Source organism: Trichosurus vulpecula, chromosome 1, assembly GCF_011100635.1.
Source record: "Trichosurus vulpecula isolate mTriVul1 chromosome 1, mTriVul1.pri, whole genome shotgun sequence".
Classification (NCBI taxonomy): domain Eukaryota; kingdom Metazoa; phylum Chordata; class Mammalia; order Diprotodontia; family Phalangeridae; genus Trichosurus; species Trichosurus vulpecula.
In genome coordinates, this window is record NC_050573.1 from 46,018,311 (window position 1) to 46,036,132 (window position 17,822).

The 17,822-nt window shown below is 40.7% G+C and overlaps 1 protein-coding gene across 1 annotated transcript in view; it reads left to right on the forward strand.

Moving 5' to 3' along the window:
- ADGRD1 (adhesion G protein-coupled receptor D1) overlaps window positions 1-17,822 on the forward strand; it is a 477,959-nt gene that overhangs the window by 394,550 nt on the left and 65,587 nt on the right. Inside the window, exon 20 of the mRNA XM_036742325.1 lies at window positions 11,657-11,723. Coding sequence (XP_036598220.1) covers window positions 11,657-11,723 — 67 coding nt within the window. The remainder of the gene's footprint in view (window positions 1-11,656; window positions 11,724-17,822) is intronic.

The following is a 17,822-nucleotide window of genomic DNA, read 5'->3' on the forward strand; positions in this document are numbered from 1 at the left end:
TTTCCTTACCCATTTATGGTATCCCCTAGCAGATTCTAAGTTCCTTAAGGGCAGGAGCAGTTTTGTTTTTTGTCTTTGTATTTCCAGCACCTAGAATAGGGTCTTATTCTTTTTCATTTTAATTGGTGTAGGGAGCTTCTGACCTTAACCAATGAGTTCCAAATCTGCTGTGCAGCTGGTTCTCCTATTTCCTGTCTGATTCTTCTCAGCCTGCTTTGCTGAATCATCATTCATACTGTATCTCCTAACTGTGGATATTTTCCAAGATTCTCTTCTGGGCCCTCTCTTTGCCTCTCTTCTCTTCCCTTCCCCTCCCCTCCCCTGCCCTCCCCTCTCCTCTCTTCTCCTCTCCTCTCCTCTTCTCTCCTCCCCTCTCTTCCCCTCCTCTCTTTTGTCCTCTCCTACCCTTCTATATTCTCCCCTCTCCCCTCCACATTTCTTTTTATACAGTTATTCCTTCCACATCACAACTTTCCTCATCATGGTTTTGATACATCATTGGTGTGCATAAGAAATTAAATTGGGATTTTGGGGGAGTTTTGCAGAAGCCATAAACAACATGAGAAGGCCAGTAGATGACACAGAAAAAATTTAGAAACTCAGAAATGCATAAAATAGGCATATAGTGTTATATAATCTCAACATGTTTTATCTTGTAATACCATCATAATTCAGACTTCTCCAGCACAAAGGGAAGACCACAAATTTTTATGTGGATTTTCTAAATAGCAGAGGCTCTGTGCTCCTAACCCCTGTGATGTGGAAGGGATAACTGTACTTTCTTTCTTGTCACCTTGTGAACTCCCATGGGTTTAAGATAGATAACTCAAAGATCTATATATCCATCCCCAGTCTCTTCTCTGACCTTCTGTCCCACATTACCAACTGTTCATTGCACATTTCAACCTGAATGCCATGGAGACATCTCAGACTCACCCTATCCAAAACTGACATCATTATCTCTACCTCTCTTCCAAATTTCTCTGTTACTGTCAAAGTTGGTGCCATATTTCCAACCACTCTGCTTTGTGGCCTTGACCTTATCCTTGACTCTTTGTGTCTCATCCCATATAGCTAATAAGTCGATAAATCTTGTTCCTTTTCCTACATGAATGAATGAAATGAAATAAACTGAATGAATGTAATATTTATTAAGCACCTACTATGTGCAAATCACTGTGCCAAGTTCTGGGGACATAAATAGAAAATCAAGACAGTAGCAAAGGGCTCAAATTCTAAAGGGAGGAGAGGGATAGAGAGGTTTTATGGTCCTTAGGGTACTTCTTCTTTAGCTTCATAGGCACCATACTAAGTTCTGAGGATACAAAAAAGAAAAATAAAGATAGTCCCTGCCTCCAAGGAGCTTACAATCTAATGGAGGAAGACAATATATATTTTAACAGGGGTTACGAGCCTTGGGCTGGAAATGTTGCTGTTCCCAATACTCTTTGGTTCAGGGTCCTGGAATGTCTCCATCAGGGTCTGAGGGGAGATGGTGGTCAAAGTGGTGGTGGTGGTGGTGGATGGACTTGCCTGGCACATACATCTCTCACATTCCAAACGCTATTCTCTGCTCACATAGCTACCACCTTAGTTCAGGTCCTGATCATCAAAGGAGATGATATTTTGAGAAAAAAATGAATCTGACCAGCGTTTCTTGTATACTAATATGCAGAGCTATCCCAGATACTTTAGGTCATAGAAGCTTAACTTGCTTGCAAGTGCCCGAGATGGGAATTGTCACATACTGTATATGTACATGCTCCATTATGTCATACATAACATGCATTTTATGTATGTGATACTCCACTCTGTCTTCATTAGTAATCACCATGATGTATAGTAATGAAAATATGAAGCTGGAAACTAACCAGAGTCTTCTAGTAATAAGTGATTATAGCTTGAATTGGATGAGTCAAACTAGGGAGAATTAGTTCATTACTAGGGGCCTTTGTCAGTAAGAGCCAAAATTAGGTACAGGTTTGCCAAACTTTTCTTTAAAGATATTTTTATTTTCTGTGGCTATAGCTTGAGGCTCTATACTCTCATTGTAAAACAAAGAACATAAAACCAGCAGGTTGCATATTAATAAAAATGATTTTTCCCTCCTGAGCAGTAGCAATCGACCTGGAATGTTTGATACGATATATTTTCTTACCCCATACTGAAAAAAAAAGAAAGAAAAATTAGGGATAGTGTCTATTATTTAAAATGAATCTGTTAAAAATCTAAGTAAATTATACATTAAAGAATAAATTGTGAGTCCAAACACAGCCTTTTGAACCTTTTTGTATGCTGAGAGGGATAACAAGCAGCTGTTAATTACTGTGACTCAACTTTTAGAAGATGAAAGATAATTGTAAGAGCCTCCAATTGGACTCCCTGTCGCAAACACCTTCCCACTCCAGTTTATTCACCACAAAGATCTGACCGTGTGACTCCCCTACTCAGTAGAGTCCAGTGGTTTCCTAATGCCTCTAGGATAAAATACAGACACTTCTATTGAGCCTTTATAAAGTCCTTCACCCACCTAGTCCCACCCTATCTTTCTGGTCTCACTGGATATTTCCCAGACTTAGTCATTCAAGAAAACTGGCCTTCTCTTTGTTCTTTACAATTGGCACTTCATCCCCTGGTCTCTGGGTCGTATACATGGCCATTCCCAAAACCTAGAATGTTCTCAAAGAATCTCTTTTTTCCTTCAAATTTGACCTTAAAATGACACATGAAACATTCCCTCCGAGTGTTAATACTCTCCTTCCCAAGCCATGCTGTATTATATTATTTTGTATTTATTTATATTTGGTCCCTTTATAAGATAATGATATATTTGTCTCTCTTGTTTAAATACAGCCTCCTGGAGGGTAGGGCTTGCTTCATCCTTTGTATTCTTATCTCCAGTGCCTAGCACAACGACTTCATAAGATAAGGTACTTCATAAGATCTCATTGATTGATGGTTATGTCCTCGGGGATTTTCAACCTTTTTTGTTGTCCTGGACTCTTTTGACAATGATTCTACCCTTCTTCAGAATAATTTTTAAGTTTTTTAATGTATCTTTTTAAATGTATGAAATTAAATATGTAAGAATATAAATATAGTTATCATATATATATATAAACATGTATGTATACATGCACACATACATGTGGGTGTGTCTAGGTTTATATACATACATATGTGTATATTCTTGTGTACACATACATACGTATATGTGTATATATATTTCTATCTCTCTATCTATCTATATCTTAGCTCATGGACACCATCTTAATAACTTGCCTTGGAAAATTTCCTGGGAATCACTGAGAAGTTATGACTTTCTCAGGGTCACTTAGCTATTATGTTTCCATGGTTGGATTTGAACTCAAGTCTTCCTGAGTCCAATGTTTTCAATTCATGATTCCAAAGCTGCTTCTAACAGAAGTATATTGAACTGAATTGAACTGAACTGGATTTCTAATTTGATAGAATCTACTATTCTCCATTGATTTTGCCTTAGAGTGTTATACCAGAAGCGAGTGAGACACGCCACAGAGTATAAGTTTTGAATGGAGAAGTTTATTAGCCGGCGACCGTTCGGGGAAATAGAGTCTCCCAAATCAAAACAGCTCCTGATGCCAGTGAAGAAGCAGTATTTATACAAAAATCTAAGTACAGATGTTAGTTATCTCTTGAAACTTACATGTTATTTTTAGCAGGCTCAGTAAGCCTTTGTTAACTTTACTTTGATGACCATGATACATAAAAAAAGGAACCTCCTAAATAGATTGTAAATACAATATATCAGATAGCTGACTTAAGTGTTGACTGAATTACAACCCAGGATCTCTTCGTCCAATTTGCCATACATCCCACGGGAGCATGAGATAAGAGCTAGGAGCAATCACATAAGGAAAGGAATATCTGGGGCTGAGGCTTTCATCCTTCAAGGCCATAGGCAGACCGGGACAGATGGTCCAGCTGGGTTTTGTTGAGACAAGAGATAAAGTTGTCTCCAAGCCAACTCAGTTAGTTAAAGGAAGATCGTTAGGCTTTCCTGGTAATTAGCTTACATTCCATGGGAATATCTTAGGGGCCCAGGGAACTGACCAAAAGGCAGGAACTCAGCCTGTTCTTTTATATGCACACTGGAGTTTGCGATTAGGGGCTGGGGGCAGGGTTTTTCTAGCAATAGCTGGCTACTCAGGTATCACAAGAGAACCTGGGGTCAATTCTACATCATGATGGGCCTTCAGAGGAGGACTTTTAATAGGGAGTTTCAAATAATGAAATCAACAAATTGTTTTTTTTATTGGTTTGTTTTTTTAAACTCTGGCTTGTGTCTTCAGTGATATCAGTTCCCCTCACCAATAAGGAGCATTCGGAAAGCTCTCACCTCAGTGAGACATCTGCAAGCAGGTTAAATAATTTCTAGGAATGAGAGATGTGGGATCAGTGTAAACATGAACAAGTATATACATTAGGAATAGGCATATTATTCTATCCTTGCCCTGTAATGACTCATTAGGAAAGAGCGGCAGTGCCCTGGAGGTTAGCCTAGGATGAAGTTTGGAATACATTTGCTCTGACCCCATTTCATTATAATTAGTCCTTAAAATTTAATCTTCATGTTTTAAAATCAGAGTTTTCAGGAAAGAGTGGCCTGTTGATACAAGAGAGGTACATGAGCTGATTCTGTAAAGAGAAAGATGAGTCCTCAGGATTTCATGAAGCACAGGGGCCTTGAAGGAAGGCTAGGCCAACAAAGAATCCAAGAGGGGACCTTAAAGGAACCCTCATCTGCCTTATACTGGAGCAAAAATTCTAGTTGCAGCCTATCCCCATGTAGGGTCTTCTGAGCCTGATTTGAAGACCTCTTGGGATTGTCACCTCACTACTTTCTAAGGTGCTGTTTCACTTTTGGACAACTCTAATAGTTGGAAAGTTTTTCTCTATCAAGAATCAAAATCTTTTGTTGTTGTTGTAACTTGCCTGTCACCCTCTGGGGAAAACAAAATAAGTACAGCCCTTTATCCATGTGATAGTATGATAGCCATTCAAATAGACAAAGAAGTAGATAGATGGGGCGGGGAGAGAGAGAGAGAGAGAGAGAGAGAGAGAGAGAGAGAGAGAGAGAGAGAGAGAGGCAGAGAGAGAGAAACAGAGAGAGAAGGAGACAGAGAAACAGTGAGAGAAATTGAAACAGAGAGAGAAGGAGAGAGACAAAGAAGGAGAAGAGGGAGAGAAGGAGGGAGGGGGACAGAGACAAAGAGACAGACTGATAGATGCAGAGGTAGTTATAGAAATAGGCAGACAGACAGAGACAGCTGGCAGCTGTGCAGGGGATGGATTAGGCAGGGAGAGCAATTAAAAAGCTACTGCATTAGTCTGGGAGAGGTAATGCCCTGGACCTGAGCTCAAGGGTAACTGTATGAATATAGAGAAGGAAATGATGTGAGAGATGTTATTGAGACAGAAATGGCAAGATTTAGCAACTGATCGGCTTTATTAGCCAAGGAAGAATTCGGAGTGAAAGTTGAATTCCTGGGAGACTAGAAGGATGGTGTACACAGCAAAAAAGAAGAAAGATCTGAAAGGGGGTTGGTTTAGAGGAAAAATAATGGGTATTTTCTGCCTTTCTTGCTACCCTCTTTGCTTAGCACAATGCCTGGCAGTCAGTAAGTGACAAATAACTACTTGTTGATGAATTTTTGACTGAGTTCTGCTTTAAACAGTAGAGTTTGAGATGCTTATGGGTCATAGACTTCCAAATATCCAAATATCCAAGAGGTAGGTTTATTATATGGGACATGAGGGCTGGATGTAAAGCTTTAGGAGTCATCTGCATGGAAGTTATAATTAAACCATGGGAGCAGATAAAACCACCAAGTGAGGGAGTGTAAAAGCGGAAGAGGAGTTGGCTTAAGATAGAGCCTTGGTGGGGGGGGGGGGAATACCTGCAGTTAGGGCTGTGAGGTGGGTTAATGAGCCAGAGAAGATGAAACTGAGGAGTGATCAGATGGGTAAGAAGAGAACCAGCAAAGAGGAGTGTCATGAAAATCAGAGGGGAGGCAGTAAGTATCCACATGAAAAGGTGGTCAGCGATGTCAAGGTTAGTACAGAGGTCAAGAAGGATGAGGAGTGAGAAAAGGCCGTCAGATTTGGTAATTTGGGAGTATTGAAGAGAGCAACTGTAGTTGAATAAGAAGTCCAGGATAAAGGAGAAGGTTAAGAACCTGAGAGCCTAGAAGAATTGTGCTACAGTGAGTGGATGGAATTAAGGAAATTCAGAAGATGGACGGGTTTAAGTGAAAATACAATATGATCCCTACCCATCTTATGTGTTTATCTTGTTCTTTCTCTCTCCCACTGAAAAAAATGAGGCAGATGTAAATGTGTTGGGGAATAATACTCATTGTCCGCTGCCCTGAGCAGAGCACATACTGTGGTAATCTAGGGGACAGGACATGAAGTTGGGGATTGGGTATGGAAATTTGCTTGTATGGATGCTGAGTTTCTGAGTGAGCTTCTATTATAACTGCCCTGAGCAGCTGAAGCTTGTTGGACCATTTAGGACCAGCTGTGAGAGGGCAGAGTGAGAGCATGTTGTTGAAGTTGAGTTGTGTTTGAGAAGAGTTCACAATTGACTATGGCAGAGTCTAAGGTATGTTGTAACCCATCTTCATATCCTCTGATTGGTTAATCATCCATCCCTTGGACTCAAGCCATCCATGGTCTTCCTTTTGAAGACCATTGCTGTAGATCAGAGATGGGGAACCTGGGGCCTTGAGGCCACATGTGGCCCTCTACATCCTCAAGTATGGCCCTTTGACTGAATCCAAACTTCACAGAACCAATTTAGTCTAATGACTGTAGTTGAGGACCTAGAGGGTCACTTGTGGCCTTGAAGCCACAGTTTCCCCACCCCTGCTCTAGATACTCAGTTCAATTCAATAAACACTTCCATCTTACCAGCATCCTTCCTAAAATATGGCATCTGGAACTGAGTATAAAACTCTAGATGTTGTCTAACTACAGGGTGGGCAGGGGTATGCTGGTAAATGTTTAACAACCAGCTCTCCAAAAAAAGGATGTCATACTTTTAAAAGTTTAATCTTTGTTAATATTTTCTCCATTACTTTCTTAAGTCTAAACAATAAAACAATAAATTTGTTTAATAACACTGTTGGTTTTTGAGGTGTAAATGTTCACACTGAAAATTTAACAATAAACTCTCTTGAGTAGGTGTGAGTTGGCTTCAGTACACTCACTGGTGATTAGTCCATTCCTGCCCTAGTCTTAGACACACTCTCTGTCTCTGTCTCTGTCTCTCTGTCTCTCTCTCTGTCTCTCTCTCTCTCTCTCTCTGTCTCTCTCTCTGTCTCTCTGTCTATCTCTGTCTGTGTGTCTCTCTCTCCCTTTCTTTCTCTGTCTCTCCTCTGTCCCTCTCTCTCTCTAGCTCTCTCTCTCTCTGTCTCTCTCTCTCTGTCTCTCTGTCTATCTCTGTCTGTGTCTCTCTCTCTCCCTTTCTTTCTCTTTCTCTCCTCTGTCCCTCTCTCTCTCTAGCTCTCTCTCTGTCTCTCTCTCTCTCTCTGTCTCTCTCTCTGTCTCTGTCTCTCTCTCTCTCTCTGTCTCTCTCTCTGTCTCTGTCTTTCTCTCTCTCTGTCTCTCTGTCTATCTCTGTCTGTGTCTCTCTCTCTCCCTTTCTTTCTCTGTCTCTCTTCTTTCTTCCTCCCTCTCTCTTCTCCTTCCCCCACCACAGGGACACATAGATACATACGTATGGATTTCTGATTTCCTAGGTAAAAGGAAATAATGTCAAGGAAATACATTCAACCAATTAAAACCTTACTCAACTAGGCAGTTGTGTGGCACAGTGGTTAGAGCATTCGGCTTAGAATCAGGAAGACCTGAGTTCCCATGCGGCCTCAGACACTCACTAGCTATGTGACCCTGGGCAAGTCACTTAACTTCCATTGACTTCAGTTTCTTCAACTATAAAATGGAATAATAACAACACCTACCTCCCAGGGATTGTTGTGAGAATTGAATGAGGTAATATTTGTTAAGTGTCTAGACCAGGACCTGAAAGATGTTCTATAAATGCATATTCCCTCAATTTAGAGTCTTAATTGCCTGGGGCTCTGAGAGGTTAAGCGATTTCTTTGGGGTTGCACACTCAGTATATATCTGAGACAGGGCTTGAAGCTGGGTCTTCCTGGCTCTAAGGCTAACTCTCTATCTACCATGCCGATGCTGCCTCTAATGTCTCTTGATACCAGCATTAAATCCTTAGAACAGTCAGTCCCGTTGCCTCCTAGCCAGAATCCTTCCTTTCTATTTACTCCTTGCACACTTTGCTATATGGATGTCATAAATTGTTGGGTTGGGCCTGATGGTAGCCAGGGCCCTTTTTAGCTCCAGAAGCCACTTCTCCCAACTCTATTTTTTCCTGGCTATGTTGAAAAGCTCAGTACCCATGCAAATGAAAACTCCTTTTAGTGATTTCAGTGCGTCTATACCTGTCTATGTGAATAACTTTTCATTGATAGACCGATTGAAAACATGGTACTATAGATTCTGTGCTCCTCTGTCCTGGCCCCTCTCCTAGAAGCTGAGGGAGTTGATTTCAGACATTCTATTTCTTATTCATTGTCTTCTTTTAGATGTATATGTTTGGGGGAGGTACTTGGGAGTCTTGGGGAGGTTAAAACCTACTTCCAGATGCTTAGCAATCCTGAGTGAGTGTGGACTTTGGAAATCCCTATTTGGGCATCTCATAGGTATAGAAATAATATATATGTGTGTGTATATATATATATATATATATATATATATATACACACACATATACATATATACTTGCATGCTTTTTGGGGGGGTGGATGCATTATTCCATTTAAGCTTCATAATGGACTTTTGAGGTATATATCACACTTGACAGTGAGGAAGCTGAGACTCAAAGACTTTAAGTGACTTGCCCAAAGTGAGAGGCAGAATTCAAACCCAGGTTTCTTAGGACGCCACTCTCTCTAGTTCACCATGGACTTTCTTTCAGAAAACAAAACACAGCAGCAGCAGCAATAACAACCTTCCAGGGTGTGACCCCAGCTCAGGGTTAAGAAGTAATCTTCTCAATGACTCTTGCAGAGTATTTTCTTGGGAAGCAACAGACTTAGTTGGATAGATAGAGAAAGAACCCCCAGGACAAAGGACTTATGCCACAAGTGATGAAATCAACAATACATATGCAGCATCTTAAGGCTTCAGTGAAAAAATCAATAAGCATGTATTAAGTGCTTACTGTATGTGCCAACCTTACTATGTGTTAAGTATCGAAGATACAAAGAAAGCCAAAACCATAGTCACTGCTCTCAAAGAACTCACATTCTAAGGGAGAGATAACATGTAAATAACTAAGTAAAGGAAATATCTACCTATCTATCCATCCATCTATCTATCTATCTATCTATCTATTCATCCATCCATTTATCTATCTATCTATCCATCTATCTACATATGCATATATCTGCATATATACACAGATATACATATATATGAATACACATATATGGCATGTATATGTATACATATACACACACATTATACATATATGTATATAGAGAGAGTGATAAAGAGTGTGAGCTCAGGTCAGTGAGAGTCAGCTTCTGTTTCTTTGTTTTAGTTTTTAACTTTTTGGATTCTAAGCATCCAAGACCAAATAGCTGAAATTGCTTTACCTTTGGCACATAATTTCAGTTTTAGAGAGATTTGAAAGGTTTGGGGGATTGGAGGAAATGTCTAGTCTGCCATCTTGTTGCCCACACTATGGAGAGAAGAGTGAAAGAGACAGAGGAGAGAGAAAAAGAGAAAGAGGAGAGAGGAAAAGGAGAAAGCAAATAGAGAGAGAGAGAGAGAGAGAGAGAGAGAGAGAGAGAGAGAGAGAGAGTGAGAGAGAGAGAAATAGTGGAGAGACTAAATGGAAGGTAATTTCTAAGGGCAGGTGGGTGGTGGCAGAGTTGAGGGAACAGAACTTTCTTAGCATGGAAGGCATCCAGTTCAAAGACTTGAGATGGAATATTATTATTTTCAAGGAACTGCAAGCATGCTATCGTAGCTGGATCATAGAGTGTATGGTGGAGAATCAAGTGTCAGAACACTGGAAAGGTAGGAAGGGCCAGGTTATGAAGAGTTTAAAGAGACCTGTTGAGGTAGGTAGTTCAGGGCTTTTTTGTTCTTGGTTTTTGGTCTAGATCTGTGATGTTGTTGATATAGGGAACTTCCAGTGTGTGTGTGTGTGTGTGTGTGTGTGTGTGTGTGTGTGTGTGTGTGTGTGTGTATGTATGTATGTGTCCATCCACGAATGCAGATCAACAACTCTCCTGAACCTTGATATTTTAGAGAGTTGTTTGGGGCACTGAGAGGTTGAGTGTCCTATGCTGGGATTTATAGCCTGCATGGGTCAGAACCAGGCCTCGAACCCTAAGTCTTTCTGACAGGAAGTTTAGATTTCTTTAGTACAATACTGCCTCTCCAGTGTAGGTCTGATTAGTCTCATTTTCTAGATAAGGCAAGAGAGGTTTAGAGAGGTGACCTGAATTGCCCAAGGGCAGGTAGCTAGTAAGTATCAGAAGGATAACACTTTCCCCTATCATATTCTTTTCTAAATTAAAAAAAATTTAAAAGAGTCCACTTGCAGTGACCTGGGGTCATACCCTGAGATTCCTGTGAATCATTGTTCCTAAGGTTTCTGATGAGCCTCTCCAATACCTACAATGCCTGGCCCTAAAACTGTCCTGGGAATAAGGTTTTCAAAGTCAAATAAAGAAGCATGATGAATATGGGATTTAGTACAAAAAAACCTAATCACACCTGAGGGATAATCCTGCTTCATTGTGGAATTTTTTAAGCTCTGAATCGCACAAATAATGTGTGCGTGTATGCGTGTATGCGTGTGTGTGTGTGTGTGTGTGTGTGTGTGTGTGTGTATAGGATGGACAGAGATGTCCAGCACAGACCCTCATTGGTAAGGGCTGTTCAGTATATTTTTTGAATGAATAAATGAGCAATATTTTTGTTGCTGTCTTTCTTTTTTTAGTTTAATTTTTTCCCTATTACATGTAAAAACAATTTTAACATTCTTTTTTTTTCAAATTTTGAATGCCACATTGTCTTCTTTTCTCCCCTCCCCTCCTCATTGAGAAGGCAAACAATTTGATATAAGTTATTCATGTGTAGTCATACAAAACACATTAGTGAACAATATTTTTTGAAAATATTCTGTAAATGAACAGCTGGCTATAGATTTCATCATCCTCATTTTTGCCTGCTTGTGGCTTCTAGTAATGAAAGGCTCTGAGTCAGTTCCCTCTTCCCACTTCTCTTGCCTCACAAGCAAACTGTACCCCCTCAACTCCCCTCCCTCCCCCCATATCCACCTTGAGCAGGTTGTACAGTCAGGGGCCTCCCTCTTATCATTCTTTAGGCTTTGACGGTCTCCAGAAAGGAAGACAAGGGTGCTATCAATTCTGCAATGTCTCTGGTTGCAAAATTGAACATCCATGCAAGAGAACTTCCACTGGCTTGCTAATTAACTATGCCACTAATTGAATGACCTTGTTCTCCAATTTGCAGCCCAGGGCTAGAGAGTAACTTCTCTGTTCTCTTCTTGCAGTTGCTGGTTGTCCTTGGGGAATGGAGCCATATGGGCCTTTGTGGCCCCAGCCCTGCTTGTCATCATGGTATGTGATTTCCAGTTGGGGGTACACAAGAGCAATGACATTTTTTTTAAGATTAAGCTTTTCTGATATCTCTTGGTTTTGCACCATAGTCATTTCCAGATTTAAACCATCCCCTCAACCCCTTTAACCCTATTTTATAACAGAAAAAAACAGTTAAATAAAAACAGCTGACACAGGGATAGGACTAATAAGTATAAGCCAAGTCCAGCAGCTGGGGTCCTCCTGCTCTGTATCAAGAGGAAGGAAATGTGTTTTATCATCTCTTGTCCAAGTCAGAAAATGGTCATGACATTTAATCACAGTGTGCATGCTTTTTGGTGTTGTTTTCATTTACATTATTACGGTCATTTTGGAAGAGGCAGCAGAGCATAGTAGAAAGCCAGCCAGCCTCAAAGTTAAGAAGCCCTGGGTATATAATTCCTGCCTCTGACACATTAACTGTGTGACCCTGAACAAGTAAATTCATTTCCCGGTTCCCTGATCAGCTCTCTAACTCTATGGGTTACGTACGAGTTGCTGATATGCACTGGTAAAAAAGTTTCCATATCGGGAATTCTTTGTGAGGCAGCTAGGTGCTACAGTGCAGAGTGGCCTAGGTCTGGAATCAGGAAGACCTGACTTCAAATATGGATTCTGACACTTACTAGCTTTATGACCCTGGTCAAGTCATTTAATCTCAGTTTGTTTCAGTTTCCTCAACTGTAAAATTGGGATAATATCAACACCTACCTGTTGTAAGTGTCAAATGAGATAGTATTTTTAAAAACCACTTAAAACAATCCCTGGCACATAGTAAGTGCTATATAAATGTTTATTCTACACCACCCCCCCTTCCTATTGACATTACACATCTGGACTCTTCCCCCCAATCTTGAAAAAATATATTTCTGTAGCACAGACTTTTCTCCCTACTTACTTTACTATATACATTGGCACTCATTCATACAAATTATCTCACATTTCTCTGAATTCCTCATATTTCTAATTGCTTTGGTATCATTGTAACCCATTACACTGATATAGCACAATATTTATCTGTTCTTTAATCAATAGGCACAGAGTGAACACATTTTAGAGATAAGCACACTGAGTCTCAGGAAGGTTCAGAGGCTCACCTGGTCACACAGTGAGGGCTAAGCCAGCTAGCCCTCTGATGAAGACAATTGCCAATCCTTGAAGCATCCCAGCTTTAGTCAGAGAGACTAAATGAATGCTCACCCAATGAATCCAGATTTGAAGTGAGCAAATTCGATCACATCTCCTAATAAACCTGTTGGTAATAATAAAGGTAAGGTAGAATAATAGGATTCTAGGCAGCTTTTGGATTCAGGAAGACTTGGGTTCCAATTCTGCCTCTCATTTGCTATTTACAACCACAGCAAGTCAATTTTTTGGAGCCTTGGTTTTCTCATCTGTAGAAATGGGGACAAGACTACCTGAAGCACCTGCCTCTCTCATGAAGATCAAGACAGATAATCTTTATAAAGTGGTTTATAAACTTTAAAGCATTATAGAAATGTTACCTGATATCATTTAAGGGCCCCAGCATTAGAAGTGGTCTGCTTGATATGCTCTCTATCATAGGTACCTTGGAGAGCTCCTTTGAGAGCCTAGAACACATTAGGTGGTCAACCAATCGATCAAAAAGCATTTATGAAGCATCTACTATGTGCTAAGTGCTTGAGATATGAAGAAAAAAAATCAATCCATTTCTTCAAAGAACTTGTATCTTCATGGGGGAGATGGTAAATATATACATAGGTATGTGCAAGATACATCCAAAAATAGCTAGAAGACAGAGTGTAACCTTAGAGGAGAAGACACAAAGAGGGGAGGAGGAGTAGAAGAAAAGGCAGGTACAAACCAGGAAAAGGCCTCTGGCAAAAGCTGAGCAGAGCTAAGTCTTGAAGGAAGGCGTGGATTCTGAGAGTTGAAATGTCTAAAGCACTCTGCTTGGCACTGGGCAAACGCAAGGTTTAGATAAGACTTGTCCTCAAGGTGCTTGCAGTCTGGAAGGGAAGTAAGGAACTAATACAGATCATTATAATACACAATATTCTGTGATAAGTACATTGAGGAGAGCAAAGCATAGGACAGTGTGATGGGGCTGCAACAATTTGGCTAGCAGCTGCTATGGGGGTGAAAAACGAACGCATGCCCAACAACAGGAATGCTGGAAGCCCAAGTTCTTTTGATCCACTTTGCTAAGGAAAGCAATGTTAAGGGGTTAACAATTTTACTTTAATCCAGCATACAAATATCATTCACTTAGTTCAGGGGAAAAAGCCAGCACCCTGAACTTCAGAGCAAATACAAACAAATTACAAACATCAACAGACAGACCTTGTCTAATTCAAATCTCAGTGCATAGTTACCAGAGTTTAACAGAGTCCAAACATCTGGGTTTACAAGCTGGAGGGCTCTCAATTACAGCTGTCCAGAGTCTCCACGTCGGCAAACCCCCAAGAGTGAGAACCCTAAGCAAATAGCTCTGTTCTCTCTTTTTGTTTACTCTTTAGCCGTCGTCAAATATCATCTGAGTGACCAGAACTTAAGCTCTTACTGTTGGCTCCAGTCTTAGCAACTCCCCTTAGGACCCTGAGGGCTTCACGTCCACATAGGCTTAGCACCTAATAGATAGGGGTTTGGGCCTGGGCCTTAGCATGTAATAAGAGTCAATCAAAGACACCCAAATTAATTGATATTACAGAGGGGGTAGGGAATCATTTTGGGATGGGGTGGAATTCAAGGAAGCCTTCCTAGAAAAGGCAGACTTATAGCTGGGGTTCAAAGGCTGGGTAGAAATTCAACCAGAAAAGAAGAGCCTTCTTCTCTATATTCCTGGCTGAGCACAAGCATGGAGGCTGGAGATACCAGAAGAATGTCCAGTTTGACTTGGGTATAGAATGCAAAGTTGGGATCAGCAAGAGAAACCGAACAATAGATATTCATTAAATTAAATTAAACTGGAACAATATAGACTAAGGAACACATCTGGGCTGATTCTAAGCCTGCCTCCCTTCCCCCTCTCTCTTTCTCTTTCTCTCTCTCTCTCTCTCTCTCTCTCTCTCTCTCTCTCTCTCTCTCTCTTTGTCTTTCCCCCTCTCTCTGTCTCACTCTTTCTCCCTCCCTCCCTCTCTCTATCTCTCTTTTTATTTCTCCATCTGTATCCTTCTGTCTCCCTGTTCTTGTCTCTTTCTTCCTCCTTCCCTCCTCTCTCTTTCTTTCTCCATCTCTTTGTCTCACTTTCTTCCTCCTTCCCTCTCACTGTTTGTCTGTCTCTTTACCTCTCCTCCCTTCCTTCCTTCCTTCTCTCTGTCTTTGTCTCTTTTTGTGTCTTGCTCTTTCTCTCTCTGTACCTCCCTCTGTCTCTCTCTGTTTCTCTTGGTTTCTTTGTCTCTCTCTGTCTCTCTGTTTCTGTCTCTGTCTCCCCCCTGTGTCTCTGTCTCTATTTCTGTTTGTCCCTCTCCTTTTCTTAATCCAGCCTCAATTTCTTTCTACGCTCCTGCTTTATTTTTCTCCCCTTTCCCCAGAACTGCTAATCTGTGAATTGAGCCAGGGCAGTGGGGCCCTATCTAGATATCTACCATAACTTTTCATCTGCCTCTGACGTAGCTATTGCATGATCCTGGTGAGCTTCTGAACACTTTCTTCTTTCTAAGCACTTCAAGCCTCCAAAGCCAAGTATCAAGTGCTTCCTTCTGGATCCCCTGTGACCAGAAGCCTCTGTCCCAGCCAGCACTGACATTCAGAAGCTAGGATTAGAGAACAGGAAAAGACTTCCCTGACATATCACATGCTGCTTGCTCAGCAAATGCATTAAAACCATCTTCTTGATATACCATGGGTGGGTCAAGACCCCAGAAAGATGTTTATAGGCCAGGCTAGGGCCTAATTGGGCTGCCAGTGGATATGCCCTTTGACAAACAACCTTCCAACTGGATTAAGATGCTCTAACTGGCCAGGACTCCAGTTCTGCTGATGATTAAGGGGACACCCACCAAAGATGCTTCTATCTTTAATTGTCAAATTAGAATGCCCCCTCCAGAAAAGAATCCCCTATTTAAGCTGTGCATTGCCAGCCATCTATGATTATGACCATAAATAATTCTTACAGTACTGATACTAAATCAAACTTTTGAATTTCCCCAAATCAAAGCAAAGTTGAGCAGATCTTTTAAAAAAATTAATGGCATCTTGGAACCAGACGTATTTTACAAAATCAAGGGACAAGATAAAAACCTGCATCTCTAAAGTATGCACTCCTTCTCCCTCTATCCACACCCCAAATTTGTTCCCCAAATATTAATTTGGAGGCTAATCTGCCTTTTGTTCTGAGCTGGGTGCCACTGACTATGGAACAGACCTGTGCAGTTTAATTAGAAATTAAAGCAGAGCAGAAGATGTTTAAACACTTGATTTAGCCTTTCTTAATTAAAATGCTACTCAAATGCTCCTGAACCCATAGGTGCAGCCAGGATTCTCCTTGGCTGATGGGTTTCAAGGAAAGAAAGGAAAAAATGTTCTAGGTTAATTTTTGCCTTTGCATTCTCAGCATCTGATTAATATAGGGCTTTCTCCATGTACTAGGTATTTATTGGATATTGGTTGGGTTGAATCGACCTGATTTAAGATTTGGGCAGGTAGGTGACATGGTGGGTAGAGTTATGGGCCTGGAGCTAGGAAGACTTATCTTCCTGAGTTCAAATATGGCTTCACACACTCACTATCTGTGTGTCCCTGGGAAAGTCACTTAATCCTATTTGCCTCAGTTTCTTCATCTGTCAAATGAGTTGGAGAAATAAATGGCAAACCACTCTAGTATCTGCCAAGAAAACCCCAAAATGGGGTGATGAAGACTTGGATATGACTGAAACAACTGAACCACAACCACAACAAGATTTAGGTATAGAGTCAGAGGATCTGGGTTCGAATCTCACTTCTTGCACTTACTACCTGGTCGAATATAGGCAATAATAATAAGTAGCATTTACAAAGTACATTGAAAGTTTGCAAAGCACTTCACATATGTTATCTCTTTGATCCTCAAAACAAGCCTGGAAGGGAGGTACTTTTACTAAGCACATTTGACAAATGAGGAAACTGAGGCCCAGAAATTGATTTGCCCAAGGTCACAGAGCTGGCAAACATCTAATAACTTAGGTTTTGCTGTCTCCAAGTCCAGCACTTCATCCACTGTGCCCCTTTTATTTTCCCCTCATCTGTAAAATGAGGAGGATTGAACTAAATGCTCTCTAAGATTTCATCCAGCTCTAAATCTCTGAGCCAATGATTTAAGTGTTTAATTTATGGATAGAGGGCGTGGGTTCAAATCATAGATCTGCCATTTACCACTGTGTAACCTGCATACATCTGAGCAAGTCACTTAACCTCTATAGTCTTTGGTTTCCCTATATGTAAAATGAGAGGGCTGGATTATCTATGATAAGCTCCTCTGCTAAGCATTTAAAGCCCTTCATAATCCAGTCCCAACCTGCCTATTCAACCTCGTTATGTATTTTCAACCTCCTTCACTCTGTGGTCCAGCCAGACTGAATGTCTTATCATCACTAACACGCATCACTCCATCTTTTATCTCCCTGCCTATGCACTGGTTGTTCTTCATTCCCAGAATGCTCTCCCTCCTTTCCTTCATCTCTTCGAATCCCTTGTTTCCTTCAAAACTCATTTCAAATAGCATGATCCATAGGACAGACCTTTCCTGATCCTCTCCCATCTGCCTCCCTTCTGTTAGTGCTCTCCCCATCCAATTGCCTTGTGTTAATTTAGGATATATTTAGGACATATTTAGCATATATTTATATAAGCATATGCTATCTATCCCATCTCCTTCCTTCTTAAAATATAAGTTCATCCTTATCTTTATATCGCAGGTGCTTAGCAAGGTGCTTGGCATACAGTGAGTGGTTAATAAATGCTTGTTGATGCATTTATGAAAAGAAAATCTGGTGCCAGGATGGGAATTCTTTGATTATCCCTTAGATAGCTGATTTTGGAGCAGAAGCTTACTATAGGTGCAATTGGCTAATTTTTAGGAAGGTCAAATACATTTATAAGATGTATGTATATCATATATGT